This window comes from Aquarana catesbeiana, linkage group LG02, assembly GCF_042186555.1.
Source record: "Aquarana catesbeiana isolate 2022-GZ linkage group LG02, ASM4218655v1, whole genome shotgun sequence".
NCBI lineage: Eukaryota > Metazoa > Chordata > Amphibia > Anura > Ranidae > Aquarana > Aquarana catesbeiana.
Genome location: NC_133325.1, coordinates 116,856,257 through 116,873,187, shown reverse-complemented (window position 1 = coordinate 116,873,187; position 16,931 = coordinate 116,856,257). Strand labels below are relative to the sequence as shown.

At 39.9% G+C, this 16,931-nt stretch overlaps 1 protein-coding gene across 1 annotated transcript in view; it reads right to left on the bottom strand.

The window, feature by feature from the left end:
- Positions 1-16,931, bottom strand: part of FLT1 (fms related receptor tyrosine kinase 1) — a 93,815-nt gene that overhangs the window by 45,684 nt on the left and 31,200 nt on the right. The window contains exons 3-7 of the mRNA XM_073613377.1: positions 13,152-13,372; positions 7,152-7,276; positions 2,744-2,909; positions 2,517-2,653; positions 111-285 (exon numbers count right to left, since the gene is read on the bottom strand). Coding sequence (XP_073469478.1) covers positions 111-285; positions 2,517-2,653; positions 2,744-2,909; positions 7,152-7,276; positions 13,152-13,372 — 824 coding nt within the window. The remainder of the gene's footprint in view (positions 1-110; positions 286-2,516; positions 2,654-2,743; positions 2,910-7,151; positions 7,277-13,151; positions 13,373-16,931) is intronic.

The following is a 16,931-nucleotide window of genomic DNA, read 5'->3' as shown; positions in this document are numbered from 1 at the left end:
AAAAATACCGATTTTGCAAAGAGTTGCATTTTATACATATATAAAACTCTGGGGAAACTGTTGCAGACAGTATGAAACGGTCATCAGCTGGAGAATGTTATATGGCATACCATAAACACGGACTGTAGTGTTAATAGATTTGGTTGTTGGTCCATTCTTTGCAGTACAGACGTATGTTCCCTGGTCAATTGTTTCTACATTCGGAATAACCATCATGCTGTGACCTATGACTTGGGAGTCGGAACGGAATAGCCGCTTCACAATAGAAGCAAGTTTTCCATATTTCTGCAATGAAAGTATAGAGATATAGATATTACCATGATGCAAATATCAACATCTGACATTTCTTATTCTGTGTATAGCAACTATTGCAGGCCTTGACTGGTTGTCAACTGGGAACAATTGGGATCTGATTGCTTGTTAGATAAATACGTCCACCTACCTTTCTTAATGTTTTGCTAGAATTACATTCTGTCAGGCTTTTTTTTTTTTTTTTTGAAAGATCAAAGACACTGCAGGATGCAGTAACCCACAGCAACCAATCAGATTTTAGATTATTGCTGTTAACGATGATTTCTGACTACTTGCCATGTATTTTTGTACTTTTTCCTATACCACGTCTCTTGTATTGCTTGCTTACTCAGCAAGTCAAGTTATAAAAGCCAGTAACCCATAACCACCATTTAGAATAATTAACTCCACTTTCTTGGGGAAATAAAATAGCAAATAAAGAAAAAATAATATAGCGCATATAATTGAGACACTAATTATATTGTGATTGAATGCTATAAAAATTACCTTTCCTTTTCAATCTGCAGCTCTCTAATTTTCTGAGAATGCATTGCAATATGGCTACCTGGGGTTGTTCTGTACACAGAGTGTGTACTGACCACTCCTCAGAAACACCATTTCCTGTCTGTGTGATTGGCTCACCAATTTTCCCAGAAATCTGCACTAAGACACAAGTCAGATTTCAGGCATCCCCTGCAACAAAAATTTCATTTTTGGAGAGATACTTTCAATAGGAACCCATCTAAAGGGATGCAGGCCCAGCAGATTTCCTCATTAGTGCCCTGTAGTTCCACACCTGACAGTTAATTATGAAACCACTTCCATTAGACCCACTCAGAACAGAGGCACAGACAAACACACAGGGATTTCTTCAGAATAGCAAAAGGTAGGAATCTGCAACAAAGTTTGGTATACTCCTTGCAATGTACATTGATCACCCAGAGAGGAATGTTTTTTTCTTAACAAAAGTGGAGTTAAACTTTAAGTGATCAGACTTTCGTAAGCTCAAATCTGATTAATTGCATTTTGCACAAAAACTTTGTTGCTTTATTGAACAGGCCTGTGTGTGCACCGAAGTGCTAGGCTGACAGACTAGAATGTGTTTACAATTTTCTATGACTTATTGAATTATTGAATATTTTAACTACCATTTACAGAATAATATTCAAAACTTAATGTGTGGTAAAATTATTGGGCTGCCTTAACACAACACGCATTAACACATGAAAAGTGCGCACCTGCACCACAGCAGAGTAAAGGGGTCCAAATGTGTCTAAAGCTAAAACTTTTGAACTTTTGGAAAGAGTAGCAAAGAGTTAGAACCCCTTTAAACTTTTAATTTGCCATCTGTGTTTTGTTACATTAACAATGTACATACAGCACATTTGCATAGTTTAATGCTAGTTATTTTGTGGACTAGAAAATACTGTATTATATATATTTTGAAGCTAATAGCAGACAGCTTTTTCTAAAGAAACACATTACTAAATGTACGACAGAATTTATACTGTTGAACCTTCCATTAAACAGTGGATGGATTAGGTCACTGTTGAGACATTCAGTGGTCTCAAACTGGCGGCCCTCCAGCTGTTGCAAAACTACAAGTCCCATCATGCCTCTGCCTGTAGGAGTCATGCTTGTAACTGTCAGCCTTGCAATGCCTCATGGGACTTGTAGTTTTGCAACAGCTGGAGGGCCACCAGTTTGAGACCCCTGCATTAGATTAACTAAGCGTGCTGCATGAACTGCTATGTGTGGCATATTGTCTGCCAAGTATAGCTATACAAAGAGAAGGCTCAGTGGAAGATTTTTTTTAGCAAGAGGTCTGTTCTACTGAGTATCCCCCCCACACACACAGACACACAAAATACAATTTACACTGTCAATGGAGTTTTATTAAGTTATGCAAATTTAATATAACACCCCTCAAAACTGAAAGAAAAGCCTTGGGTGGGCAGCAGTGGAATAATTTATCTGCAGGTTCAAAGGCTAGCTATAGACTTGAAACAGTGACCTAGGTAGTTGGATATTAACATTTGCCATTTGCCCAGGGTAGGCAGGGCCAGTGCAAGACAGGGAAATAAGAAGTACAAATCTGGCCTGTCTGATTTAACCTTTAAAGTTTCAGTTATCTACAGTATTTGGAACTTTGGAAGTGGAACTCGTATTCTAGCTTTGGTGGTCCATTATAACCATAGAGTGGATAGTAAGAAGTAGAACCTTACCGAAGCAGGGTATGTCCATTGAATTTCAGCTCTAGTATTCAGCTCAGTAGTTGCAGTGCAGTTAATAGACAGAGAGTTGCCACGAAGCACTTTGATGGAACTTGGTACGCTAAGTTGAACATTGTGAATTGCAGTGTCTGCAAACAATCATTAACATGTTACTGGTATAAATAAATGCAGAGAAAACCAGGTTACAAGTCAACAGTAAAATGGTATTAGTTACTCACGTTTTTTGTATGTAAAATAGTTCCTAGTGTGGGTTTTTCCATTTACCTTAGCCTCACAACTAAAGAGGCCAGAAAAATTGATATATGGTTCTCGGATGATGAAGCCTTTTTTACTATCCCAGACAGCAGACCTGGCACCAGGTTGATACAATACATTCTGATTGTCCTATAAATGAACAATAAAATTCTAATAAATATTTTTTCTTCTATTCATCATGTGAACAATGTGTTACTAAATTTGGTCTGCCTGGCTAAAAAGGACCTCTATGATTACTTTGAAAATGGCTAAAGCTCAGATCAATTGTATTGTCTAAGGACATGGTTTAAAAAATGCAAACAACTAGTCTTTTGTAGTAGCTTGTAAAACAACTCACAGTTTAAAAATACCCACAAACCCAACACAACTCCCATCTTGTAATAAAATAGCATCAAATAGGGTACATGGTAAATGTCATCCTCAGTCTCTGAACCCCTTACAAAACAAAGTTAAACGTGTCTTGCCCGTGTTATGAATGGGACACTCGGGCACCTGCTGTGATTCTCCCTATAAGATAGGAAGTCGTGAAGAGTGACGTGCTTTTATTCTTAGCCTAGAACGGTTTCCCATACAACTTGACGGTCCAGCAGACAGGCCATTCTAAAGATATTCCTAAGACTTCAGAAAACTCTGAAAGGTCTAAACTTCCTATACCTATAAATATACATGTTATTAAGTGGGAACTAAAACTGGTCCGTGTCTAATCTTTACAGTAATTAGGTTTTCCACGCAATAATGTCTTGTTTGTCACCAAAGCAATAACAAGTCCTATTTTTAGATATTGTGTAGTTAGAAATAGAATGCTCTTTTAGAGCAAGGAATACAATGGGTTTTTAAGCATAAGCATGTCATATGGACCCCATAAGAATTAGTAATTGATTGTCTATAGACATTTACCACTTTGATGGCATTTGTAAGTAGAATGTTTATTAAAGGAATTCTAAAACAATGTATTTTAACTCTTATAGTAGAACTATGGGAACATTTTTTTTTAAAGTTTTGGATAGAATAATTGAGGGTTATAACCCCTGTCAGATTTGTTTAATCAACTGTGTTCCATTTTGGTGATTTCCCTTCACTTCCTGTCTCATAGCCAAACAGGAAGTGAGAGGAAATTCCTGCAAATTAAGGGAATTTCCCATTCGAAGATTTCCCCTCTATTACGTTTCTGGGGACAACCCAACATGTGGGATTTTCTTTTACTTTAACCTAAGGCTATTTTCACACTAAGGCGCTTTACAGACGATATAGTGCTAAAAATAGCACCTACAAAGCACCTCTCTTGTCACCCCAGTGTGAAAGCCCGAGTGCTTTCACACTGGGGTGCTGCGCTGGCAAGACGCTAAAAAAAGTCCTGCAAGCAGCATCTTTGAGGAGCTTTAGGAGCGGTGTATACACCGCTCCTAAAGCGCCCCTGCCTATTGAAATCAATGAGCAGCGCCGCTAAAGTGCCAGCAAAGTGCCGCTGCAGCAGTGCTTTGCGGGAGCTTTTAACCCTTTTTTGGCTGTCAGCGGGGGTAAAAGTGCCCCGCTAGCGGCTGAGAAACACCGCAAAGACAACGGTAAAGCACCGCTGAAAATTTTCAGCAGCGCTTTACCGCAGACACCCCCCCGGCCCAGTGTGAAAGTGCCCTAAATGATAATGGTAAACAGGACAAATAGAGAGGGGGAATCTCTCTAATAGGGGCACAGACAGCAATAAAAACTGACAGGGGCTCTAATCCCTCTCCACTCTATTGAAAACTAAAAAAAAAGTTTTGCCTTTAGTTGTACTTCCGGACCGCCCCCACATACCATGTGGCAGGGCGGCCCAAGTGGGCAAAATCACGTACCTGTATGTGATGTCATGCATGTGGTTTAGGGGGTCGTGCGGCATGCCCCCGATTGGACACAGCGGGAGACAATCAGTGGGTCCGGCGGCCGCGATGGCCGCCGCGACCTGTCGATCTTTTACAGGAAAGGCAGAGCAGCGGTGTGACGATGTAAACAAAGCACACCGCTGATCTGTCAGGGAGGAAAAGAGAGAGATCGTGTTTCAGCTAAACACCCCCACAGTTAAACAACACCTCCCAGGGAACACATTTAAACCCTTTGGAGTTTCATTTGCACTGAATGCTCGGAGAATGAAAGATTAACTGCTTTATAAATATACCAGTTTTTTTTTAAGCTCCTAGAAGCTGTTATTAGCATTTTTGTTTCTGCTCCTAGAAGCTAAATAGTATTATCCTATGTGTCCATGCACACTACTTTAGGCTATTAGCATTTTTTGAGCTTCAGCGTCTAGGAGCAGAAAAAAAATGTTTTTGTAGTGTTTCTTGGAGCGTTTTCCCAGCTCCTAAACACTGTTAAACACTCCTAAGTGCTACTAATAGCATTTTTTGAGCTTTTTTTTCCTTTTACTGCAATTATTTATTTACTAATAAAATGCTAATGCTCCTAAACGATCCTAAACTTTGCTAAAATGCTGCTAAAACGCTGCTAAAATGCTACCACAAAAAGCTATTACCAACGTTTTTTATCCAGCATTTTTTCCACTGTTTTTCAGCTTAAGGCTCCATGCACACTAGCATTTTTCATAAGCTCCAAAAAAGCTAGAAAAAATGCGGATAATAGCATTGTAGTGCCAGCTTCTAGTAGCATTTTAGTAGCTTCTTGAAGCATTTAGAAGCATTTAGGACTAGTAGAATTTTATTTTTTTATATTTGCAGTACATAAAGAAAAAAAACAAAAGCTCCAAAAAAGCTGTTAGTAGCATTTTAGTAGCATTTAGAATTTTTTCTACTAGAAAAACGCTCTGAAAAACTTTTTTTTCTGCTCCTAGAAGCTGAAGCTCATAAAATGCTAATAGCCTAAAGCAGTGTGCATGAACACATAGGATAACACTATTTAGCTTCTAGGAGCAAAAAAATGCTAATAACAGCGTCTAGGAGCTTAAAAAAACGCTAGTGTGCATGGAGCCTAAGCCGATCTCCAGGCACAAATTCTGTCTAGGAGTCTCAACCAGATTTACTGACTCTTTACGTTCATGATTGTTAGATTTAGAAAAAAGTGTGCCTTTAGAGCAAAATGACTTTCACTTGTAATTGGTCTGAGATCAATCTAAAATGGACCTGAGATGCATTCACACTGATTTGTGTGAAGAGTTATAATCACTACAATATATCAAATAACTACTAATAATTCTAATCAGCACTGAAGATAGAAACCCGTTTTGTCGCTGATTTTTTTTTTTTTTAAGATTCCAAATACTGTACATATCCACTAACGTGTTTCAACCATACTTATTCCTAATCATGTGAATATAAAATTTCAAAATGAAGCATTCTGTATCATTTGTGTGAAGAACATTCACCCTCTGCTTCCATGGCATTTTTAGAACATGTTATTACTATGAAAAAGACCAAGTATGGTTGAAATCCATATTTTTATATATTTTTACATTTTCAATAAACACATTTTTATTAAAAAAATAAATATAACCTAAATATAACCTAAAATGTTAACTGTGACATTAACTGGGAGATATGTGTATTGTGCACTGAAGATTTTGATCATCTGACCAATAGGCATTTTGGGTGAGCTGTCATAACATGCAGTTTGACTTGTAGGAAAAAATTGCTTATCCAGAAGAAAACATAACATCATAAACAAAACAACATAAGTCAAATCAGTTTTTGTTCAACGAGTTTCCCCCTATACAGGGAATAAAAAATAGAGTCTCTAATGCCGTGTACACGCGGACGGACTTTTCGTCGGATTGAACTCCGAAGGACTTTTCGATGGAGTTCCGACGGAGTTCCAACGAAACAGACTTGCCTACACACGATCACACCAAAGTCCAATCATTTCAAACGCGATGGCGTACGATGGAACTAGAATAAGGAAGTTCATAGCCAGTAGCCAATAGCTGCCCTTGCGTCCTTTTTTGTCCGTCAGACTAGCATACAGACGAACAGAGTTTTGGATCGGACTCAAGTCCGTCTGAAAGATTTGAAACATGTTCTATTTCTAAAGTCCGACAGATTTTTCGTCAGAAATGGTCTGATGAAGCCCACACACGATCGAATTGTCCGACGGATTCGTTCCGTCGGACCAGTTCGGTCGAAAAGTCCGGTCGTGTTTACACGGCATTAGTCTAAGCTACTGAAGTGTGAAGAGCTGTTCCTGTCAAACATTCAATTAGGTGAAAAAGATTCATTTTTTAATTTGTCTGCCCCCAATTAGATGTTGGACGCTCACTTTATTTCACTTCACACTTTAGTAAAAAAAACATTTCAGCACCTTGAACAGTGAACAGTGCACTATTTCTAGTTCTAAAGACCATTATAACAACAAGTAAAAGATTCCAGAAGTATATATTTCTTCTAGTACCTGTTTTAATGTGACTGTGATGTTGGGGGATGTAACCCGACAAGGGATAACTAACTTCTCTCCATCGTTTATGGCAATTACTTGCGGATTATTCATTTCCATATCTACAAAAGCACTGTTTTGTTCTGCAAATAACAGGAAAATGTTTAGAATATATAAAAAAATTGGCAAACATTAAAAAAGATAACAATCAGTAAACACAAAAAAAAAAGGGGGGGAGACAGTTAAATTCTTAGGATGCCAACAAGCACTCATACAAAGCTTCCTCTCCGGCCTATTGTTACATGTGTTGTTTTTTCAAATATCTAAAAGTATAAAAATTGAAATTAAACAATATAAAAACTGTTTTGTTGCACAAAACATGGTTTAGTACGAAGATTGAGGATGTACATTGCAACAAGAAAAGAGGTGGGGAAATTGAGGAACTGGCCTTGAGGTGGGATGACTTCACCCACTGTTGAAATGATACAGTAACATGCTAAAGTCAACCAGTTCATTCTTCCACATGTCCTATGAGAATGAAAGAATGGAACTACTCTCTGATTGGAGAATACAAGAACGTGAGGCACACACACCCACACAAAAGCAGAGCTGATTGGTGGAAGATATCAGCATATCTCATTCCTAGAACAAAGAAGGGAAATTGCGCTGTAATAAGAAAGAGGAAACTCCAACATAAGCTATTCTATTTTAGTGACAAGTTTGATTTTTTTTTTTTTTTTTAATCAATTACAAAACCCCATCTTTTCTTTTAAGAACATCTTTCAAATGCGAGCATTGCTATAACTAATTACAGTATCTTTACAGCAAGTTTGTCATGAGAGAAAATATATAGGTTGCCATTGCTGATCCGCTTCTGAAAAGGCTAGTAGAGTGGCCATTATGCTGATCCACTGGCTTTAGTACTTTGAGACAATGACCTGGAACAAGTATTCAGATAAAGAAAACTTCCTATCTTCATACCTTATTTTCTTACAGAATGCTGGCTTCCATACTTTTGCCATAGCTAACAGGATGCTGTACAGCTGTAGCATAGAAGAACCTGAGATTTCATTTTTCATTATGGTGTAGACTGGGCATTTTTTTTCTTAAGTTTTGAATAAAAAAGATCTCATCCCTAGGGCTGATTTATATATATATATATATATATATATATATATATATATATGCATTGAAGGAACACACACATTTACACAAGGTATGCATTGTTGCATTGCAGTGACATTGATTTTGAACACACTAATGCCCTGTACACACGATCGGACATTGATCGGACATTCCGACAGAAAAATCCATTGCATTTTTTCCGAAGGATTTTGGGCCAAACTTGTCTTGCATACACACGGCCACACAAAGTTGTCGGAAAATCCGATCGTTCTGAACGTGGTGACGTAAAACACGTACGTCAGGACTATAAACGGGGCAGTAGTCAATAGCTTTCGTCTCTTAATTTATTCTGAGCATGCGTGGCACTTTGTGCGTAGGATTTGTGTACACACAATCGGAATTTAAACGATTTTCTTGGATTTTGTTGTTGGAAAATTTTATATCCTGCTCTCAAACATTGTGTGTCGGAAATTCCGACTGAAAAAGTCTGATGGAGCCCACACACGATAGGAATTTCCGACAACACAATCCGATCGCACTTTTTCCATCAGAAAATCCGACCGTGTGTATAGGGCATGCGACAAAGCACATGCATTGCAAAACATTGCAATGCATCATAGTAGGTTGTGGCAAAAATTGTGATGTCCAATTTTATGGATGTTTTTGGGTATCAGAAACCCACTGAGTTCAATGGGCTGCCTTAATGCAATGTATGTTAACACCTGACAAAAGGCACATTAAGACAACACACAAATGTAAATAGGCCCTTAAATTTTTTATGCACTTCAGAGCCTGCCTCAATCGTCCATCGGGTAGTGCCACTTGATGGATGAGGAGCACATACTGTAAAGGCCTTTCTCCCTTTATTTTAATAGGAAGGTGGAATATTAAGGTGTAAGTCTTTAAAAAAAATATTCCAACATGTTGGGCAACCCTTTATGCTCATAACAATTGCTTTCAATTTTCTAATCCTTGAATTGGACCTATAGATGGTCCATGTAAAAAACCTTCAGCCAATAAATGTGGTAGTCCGAAAAGTCAAGATAGGTGCTTGAGTATTTGACAGGCAGCTATTCCAGTGATTGAAGAGTAATGGGTCACAATATAAGTACCACAGACCTGACAAGTTCACTGTTTATGGCTTAATTTCTTGGCTCTGAATGTATTCTTTAAAGGAAAATCCAGCTCAGAAATGAAAGGAAATCTGTATTGTGAAACTTGACCATAGCAACCTTTTCATAATACTCAAATTCATCCTATTTTTGGGATGTTGAAGGACTTGTATAATGTAACAGGGAAACAGGGCTGTTGTTTTCCAGGACTAGTGGATGTGTGAAGAGGTCATTAGTTCTCTACTTTTAATCATTTGTAGAGCTGATTACTGCCCCTCCCCAAGGGACATATTCATTCATGTCAAGGGATTAACATAACAATTCCAAACTCTGCTAGTGCTGTACAGCAATTTCCTGTATTCTATCACAGATAACACTACAAGGTGCTCAACAAGCTGCCCTGCAGACATCATGTCACCATTCCCTGCAGCCAGTTCTTTTATGGACCTTAAACACTTAACTCTATGTTTTCTCTATGTTTACATCTTTATGGGTATGTTCTTCGAAGTCTAATTGAACTTTCAGTTTAAATAAGCTTAATAAATTTCAGATGCATCAAAAGAAAAGGTATGCAAAGTTGTCCAGCTTGTTTTCCATAGAAAGCTGCCAAGGCCTGAGTATAAAGCCTGTCCCTTGCCAGCATTCTGTAGAATGGGACCCTTGCTCCCTGTGTGGAAGCAGTGTTCTCTTTGCAAAGGTCTAAAATGTTTCCTGCTTAATTAGAACAACAGCTCTCCAGTCAGAACAGCTAAATACAAATCTATAGCTCTGAATCAGCATAGGGTATGTCAGACCTCTGCAGAGAGGCCACTGCTTTCACAAAGAGAGCAAAAGTCCTTTTCTACAGCTGCTTGTCCCCTCAGGCTGTGGCTGCTTGAGAAATAAAATGAACTGCATGATATTGCACACCCTTTTTTATGGACTTGGAATGCATTTAGCTGATTTAAACATTATGTCTGATGGGGCTTTACAGGGGAAGAATAGTGTATGTAATGTATTTATTAAATGTGGCTGCTGTAAATACCTATGTTTGCCTTAAAGCGGAGTTCCACCCAAAAATGGAACTTCTGCTTTAAGTACTCCTTGCCCCCTGACATGCCACAATTGGCATGTAATTTTTTTGGAGGGAAGGCTGGGTACCTGGTTTGGAGAGGAACTTCGTGTCCCACTTCCTCCTTCCAGGCTTCTAACCGCCTAGGCGATTCCTAGGCGGCCCCTCCCTCCCGGCAATGTTCTGGGACACGTGACAGGTCCCAGAACGTTGCCTGACCATTGACAGAGTGCAGCGCGGCTCCTGCATGCGTAGTGCGCGACTCGCCGGGCGCCTACACTCACGATGTCGGGAGGGGAGAGAACGGAGGCTTCGGACGGCCGCATCACTGGACCGTGGGACAGGTGAGTGTCTGTTTATTAAAAGTCAGCAGCTATATTTTTTGCAGCTGATGACTTTTCATAAGCTAAAAAAACAGTGGAACTACACTTTAAGATCAGTCTATTGCAATACCCTTTATGGTAGCACTCTACTTGGGGGGTGGGGGGGGGCTGGAGGGGTAAAGCACCCGGAGCCAGATGTGCTACATGCACATGTGCTCACAAAAAACATGCTGACAGGAGGAAAGAGCAGAAGAATGACTCATTGTTATTCTGCTGCTCCTTCACTGACCAATCACACTCTGGGGGGTGAAGAGGTGACCTAGTTTTCTGCTTAAAGTAGTGGTGAACTCATACATATAACCAGTGAAGTGACTAGCCTCAGGCAATACACAGAAATGAAACAAATCTTCCTACATAAGTTGTACCTGTTTATCTGCAGCCCTCTCTTCTCTATAACCTCCTAAACCACAAATTTTACACAAAATTTCTCAGCTCCAGAAGGCAGGTGGCAAGGACATGATATCAAACAGCACAGAACAGGGAGCTGAGTGTAATCTGGGACCCGAGTGGAAAGGAATAGATACACCCCCTCTACACAGTCTCATAGAAAAACATGCATTGCTGAAATCAGTGGCCTGCTATGTGCTGGAGGGGGGTGGGGCCATCTCCTGGGATTGCCAGCATAGACTGTCAGACGTGACTCATGCTATTGGTTATCATTACCTACGTTAAACTACAACTTTAGTCAGGACAATATCTGTGTCATTACAAAAAATATAACAGGTATATTATATTGTAATGAAGATGATCAAAGTATTTCTAAGGTTACCTATGTCATGAAGAAAGCATATATCACGCTAAACAACATTTCGTGTAATTACCAATTATAATTTCCTTTCCACACAAACACAGCCAAAAGACCTTGGGCTACATCATTAACGCAGGAACCATTGGCGCCGTCCAGCACAAAGTGAAGGAGAATCTGTATCCTTCCACTAAAACAGCCAAATTGTCAAAAGCCAATGTTTTTTTTCCAGTAAAGTATTTTTATCCACTTTTACCTCCAGCCCATCACATTTTGGGCATGGAATTACAAGACATAAGCCATTGGGATATCATTTGACACACTTATCCTCCCCAGCTCGCAGCTTCCTGATCCAAAGACACTATCGGTGGGGATGTCTGGCCCTCAGGAAGTTTGGAGTTCCAGAGGATGAAACAGGGAGGACAAAAGTTCAGCCAAGGACTGTAATCGAGCCACCAGTAGGCAAACAAGGAAACAATAGCTAGGGATCGAAGGGAACACGCCTTCGAGTCCACTGTAAGGACTTTTTTTTAAAGCAAAGGTCTTGATTTACTGAAATGAGGTGAGGTCCTGAAGTAAGGTGACCAATACATATTGACTTGGGCTCACAATATTCTTCACCCCTATGCACAAGCAGCTGGAAAAATGATATTATCTACCTAGATAATACACAAAATCTTAATAAAGATACCAGTGCTATATCTTGCCACAAAAATAATTACTTAAATATTTTGTGATGACATGCAATGTTGAAATACAGTGAACACTAATTAATACATCAGTCTTATACGTGAAACAACTGCAATCAACTCCCACACCTCAAACAGTGAGTATATTAACCCACAATATAAAATCTTCCATATAACATATAATCCATAATTCACTGTGAATAATCATAAAAGTTAATACGCCACTGTGACGCAAACATTCCTCCTTCTTTCTAATGAATTCCATATCCATGCTCAGTGCTTGAACATCAAAAAGGATTACCAGATATACTGTATATGACTTCTTATTCCCAAACTGGTCATAAATTGCCCAATAAATGTAATTGGGACAAATCTGACACCTCTCCCCTCTCCTGTCCACCTCCTAGGCTCAGTCTTGTAATTTGCCCCTCTGCTCATCCACATATCACATGCATTTTAAAATCCATAGCGTCATTTTTTTTTAAAAAAAAAGCTTTTCTTAATTGCCAATGGCCTTCTCATATAAAATCACTTGCACAATGTTCAAATGCCCAGTAATTGTTCCTGCATCTGAAATACCTGATACTTCTGGATTCCCCTAGTGTCTGACCTCACATCTATCTCAATGCATTTTGTCACAAGGACTTCTTCAGGTTTGCTATCTCCTGAGGAAGTCCTTCTGTCTAAACGCGTTGAGGCTGATGCTAGGGGAACCGGAAAGTATCAAGTCTTTCAGATGTAGGAACAATTACCTAACATTTGAGCATATATTTGCTATTCCCATGTCTATCTAAAATGAATTAAATACATTTTGGCCTTAGTTTGACTTTAAGTGTTCACCTGAAATGACTTACTGCTATTGATAACATCTGGTATTTGCATTGACATTACACAACATATAATTCAGCTTTACCTGTAACGTATATGTAGACTGCAGAGGTTTTCTTGGATAAGGTGAGATGCTTGTATTGGCATCTATAGAATCCAGTGTCACTGATCTGTGCTGTGTACAGAGTTAAATTCATTTGGCACAGGGCATTAACGCCTCTATGACACACGTTCCCCATCATATGGAACCTGTTACTTTCTTTCCTTGAGGCTGCTGGGAATTTCCAGGAAAGCATTTGATCACCACTGTGAAAAGCAGAAAAACATGTTAATAACATCCAATGGTAAACTAAGAGCATTAGAAGCAGGACAAACAATGTTTTTGAACAAGCAGAAGAGGAGAATTTAAAATAACGTATTCAGTAACTCTAGGCAATCTAAAGCAACTAATCAGTAATTACCTTTAAACAATCAGACAAATTTGATACCTATTGTTTATAGGGATTACTTTGTACATAGTTATTTATCTGAGCACAGAAATAAAAATAAGCTGTGACTGTCTCCTACTTACAGAGGGCAGAACCTACCTATGTAACCTACTAAAACTGGCAACATAGCTTGGGCTCTTTAGGCATCAAACATTAACAGAAAACCATTTTGATTTTGTCTTTAGTGCTAGTGCTTTTTATCCTTTCTAGACCTCAATTCAGATATGGTCCTGTTGATCTGCCAATCATTTTGGTTCAGACATTTAAGGTCGTGTCTCTTTGCATTTTGTGGTTCCATGTGCTAGCACATAATGTTAACATAGTGGACGTCACAAGGAACCGCAGTGCACAGCCGGAGACAGGCAGCTGACACACTTGGAACTGTCAGATGCTGAAGATCCTTAAGCCAACTTATAACTCTTAAAGTGAGAAAAGATGGCACAGGAGGTGAAATATGTAACTATTAACTCCTTTCATTTCTGATAGTTTTTCTATACATTTTAATATGGTGACAGAGTTGGCAAATCTAGTTAAACTGAGATCATTCAATAAGTCTGTTTTTTTTTAGCTAGTGGCTGCAAAATTGTAAATATTACATTTTATATATATAAATATATATATATATATATATATATATATATATATATATATATATATATATATAAACAAAGTCATTATATGCCTATATGGGTGGCATCTGGTCAGTTTTCTTACTACCTACTATCTTACTATCTATACATACATATTTTATCACACAGTATAGGTTTTGTTAGGCTACTGTCACACTGAGGCGCTTTACAGGCATTTTAGCACTAAAAATAGTGCCTGTAAAGCACCTGTAAAGCGCCTGTAAAGCACCTCCCCTGTCACTCCAGTGTGAAATCCCGAGTGCTTTCACACTGGAGCGGTGTGCTTGCAGGACCTTAAAAAAAGTCCTGCAAGCCACATCTTTGGAGCGGTTTAGTGTACACACCGCTCCTAAAGCGCCACTGAAATCAATGGGCAGCGGCACTTTGCGGGCGCCATTAACCCCCTTCATCAGCTGCTAGCGGGGGTTAAAAGCACTCCGCTAGCGCCCGAAAAGTGCAGCTAAAATGACGGTAAAGCGCCACTTAAAAAACCCCACTGACGCCCCCCGCCCAAGTGTGAAAGTGCCCTTACTGTTTCTTTAGCCATTGAAGAGATTTTGCTTTCTGTGTGATCACTGGTACAGGAAATTAGTAAAATCTTTCAAACAGCAATAAATATGTTTAGCCTGGCTTGGGGTTTTAAAATGATTGTGTTAATTCAACATAAAGTGGAGACACCTAGAGGTACACATATCTGCAGCACCTGAAAGTTCCCCCATACACCCCAATACCAGACATTGTGAAAGGGCAAAGATTTGGCACTTCCTGTTACTGTCAGGGCTTAGCCATTCCATCTTCCCCCATACACCCTCATTGGTGCATAACTATGATGGGCTGCCACACTCACCATTTGGAATGTGTGGGAGTTGGGAGGGGGCAGGAAAGTTTCAGCACTACCAGGAAGTACAGAAAGCTTTGTCCAATCAGAATGGATTGACATTTGAGCAGAGTGGGGCACTTCGCTCCGGGTATCTGCAGGTACTTCTTGATTAGAGATGGGTGAATGGTTTGGCCCGAGCATAAGATCATGCCTAACTTTGGTTGTTCAGACATTCGAACAATATGCGGTGTTCGTAGCAAATTTGAAACCCACGGTACCGCGTTAAAGTCTATAGGACATTAACATGAAAAACCAAAAGTGAGAATTTTATGTTGATGGGGACAAGGGCCTCATCCCCATAACCCTTGCCCGGTGGATGTGGGGATCTGCGGGCAGGGGGGCTTATCGGAATCTGGTAGCCCCCTTTAACAAGGGGACTCCCAGATCCCGGCCTCCCCCCCCATGTGAATTGATAACTGGTGCATTGTACCCCTACCATTTTACAAAAAAAGTGTCAAAAATAGTAGAAAAGACAGGAGACACTTTGGTAAAAGTCCTTTACTAAAAAATAAAAAACTAAAAATGTCCCGCGATGTAGATCCATCTCACGCCGCCTCGACGAGCCGAAAAAAGAAAAGAAAAGCCGCAACAGCCGAGTGACACTTCTCGATGACAGCTGTTATATAGCTGAGGGCGGGGCCTCTCTGTGATGTAAACGGTTGACCCCACCTTCCTCTGATGTCACGTGGCGTCAGGGGGGCGGGGTCACCCATTTACATCACCAGGTGGCCCCACCCTCAGCTATATAACAGCTGTCACCGAGAAGAAGCATCATTCGGCGGGAGCCTCCCATGGAGACGAAGCTGTTGCTGCTTTTTATTTTCTTTTTTTGGTCCGTTAGGTGGCGTAAGATGGATCTACATCACGGGACATTTTTTTTTTCAAGAAAGGACTTGCCCCAAAGTGTCTCCTGTCTTTTTTACTATTTTTGACACTTTTTTTTTGTGAAATGGAAAGGGTACAATGTACCCTTTGCCAATTCACATAGGGCGGGAGGCTGGGATCTGGGGGTTCCCTTGTTAAATGTGGCTTCCAGATTCCGATAAGCCCCCCGCCCGCAGACCCCCACAACCACTGGGCAAGGGTTGTGGGGATGAGGCCCTTGTCCCCATCAACATGGGAACAAGATGCTTTGGGGGGCTACTCCAAAGCATCCTCTCAATGTTGAGGGCATGTGGCCTGGTACAGTTCAGGAGGGGGGGCGCTCTCTCATTCCCCCCCTTTTTCCTACAGCCTACCAGGTTGCGTGATTGGATAAGGGTCCGGTATGGATTTTGGGGGATCCCTATGCCATTCTTTTTTTTTATTTGGCGCAGGGTTCCCCTTAATATCCATACCAGACCTGAAGGGCCTGGTATGGATTTTAGGGGGACCCCCATGCAATTTTTTAAAAAATTTTGGCTCGGGGTTCCCCTTAATATTCATACCAGACCCAATGGGCCTGGTAATAGACTGGTGGAGGGGGGACCCATGCCGTTTTTTTCAATGAGTCTTATCTATATTGCCGAGACCCGGCAATTCATTACAGCCGTGATCAGTGTAAATTTACTTTTTTCCTTTAGAAATGTAATTTTGCTGTGGTACTGTTCTAAACACGGGAAAACTGTGCCACTTTATAGGCATACTATAGACACCCCCCCAGGCATGATATTTAAAGGAATATTTAATTTTTATTGTTTCACTTTAAGCATTATTAAAATCACTTCTCCCGAAAAAACGTCAGTTTTTAAAACTTTTTTTTTCATTGATCCATGTCCTCTGGAGCAGGACCCAGGTCCCCAAACACTTTTTTTGACAATAACTTTGCATATAAGCCTTTAATATGAGCACTTTTGATTTTTCATGTTTGTGTCCCACAGACTTTAATG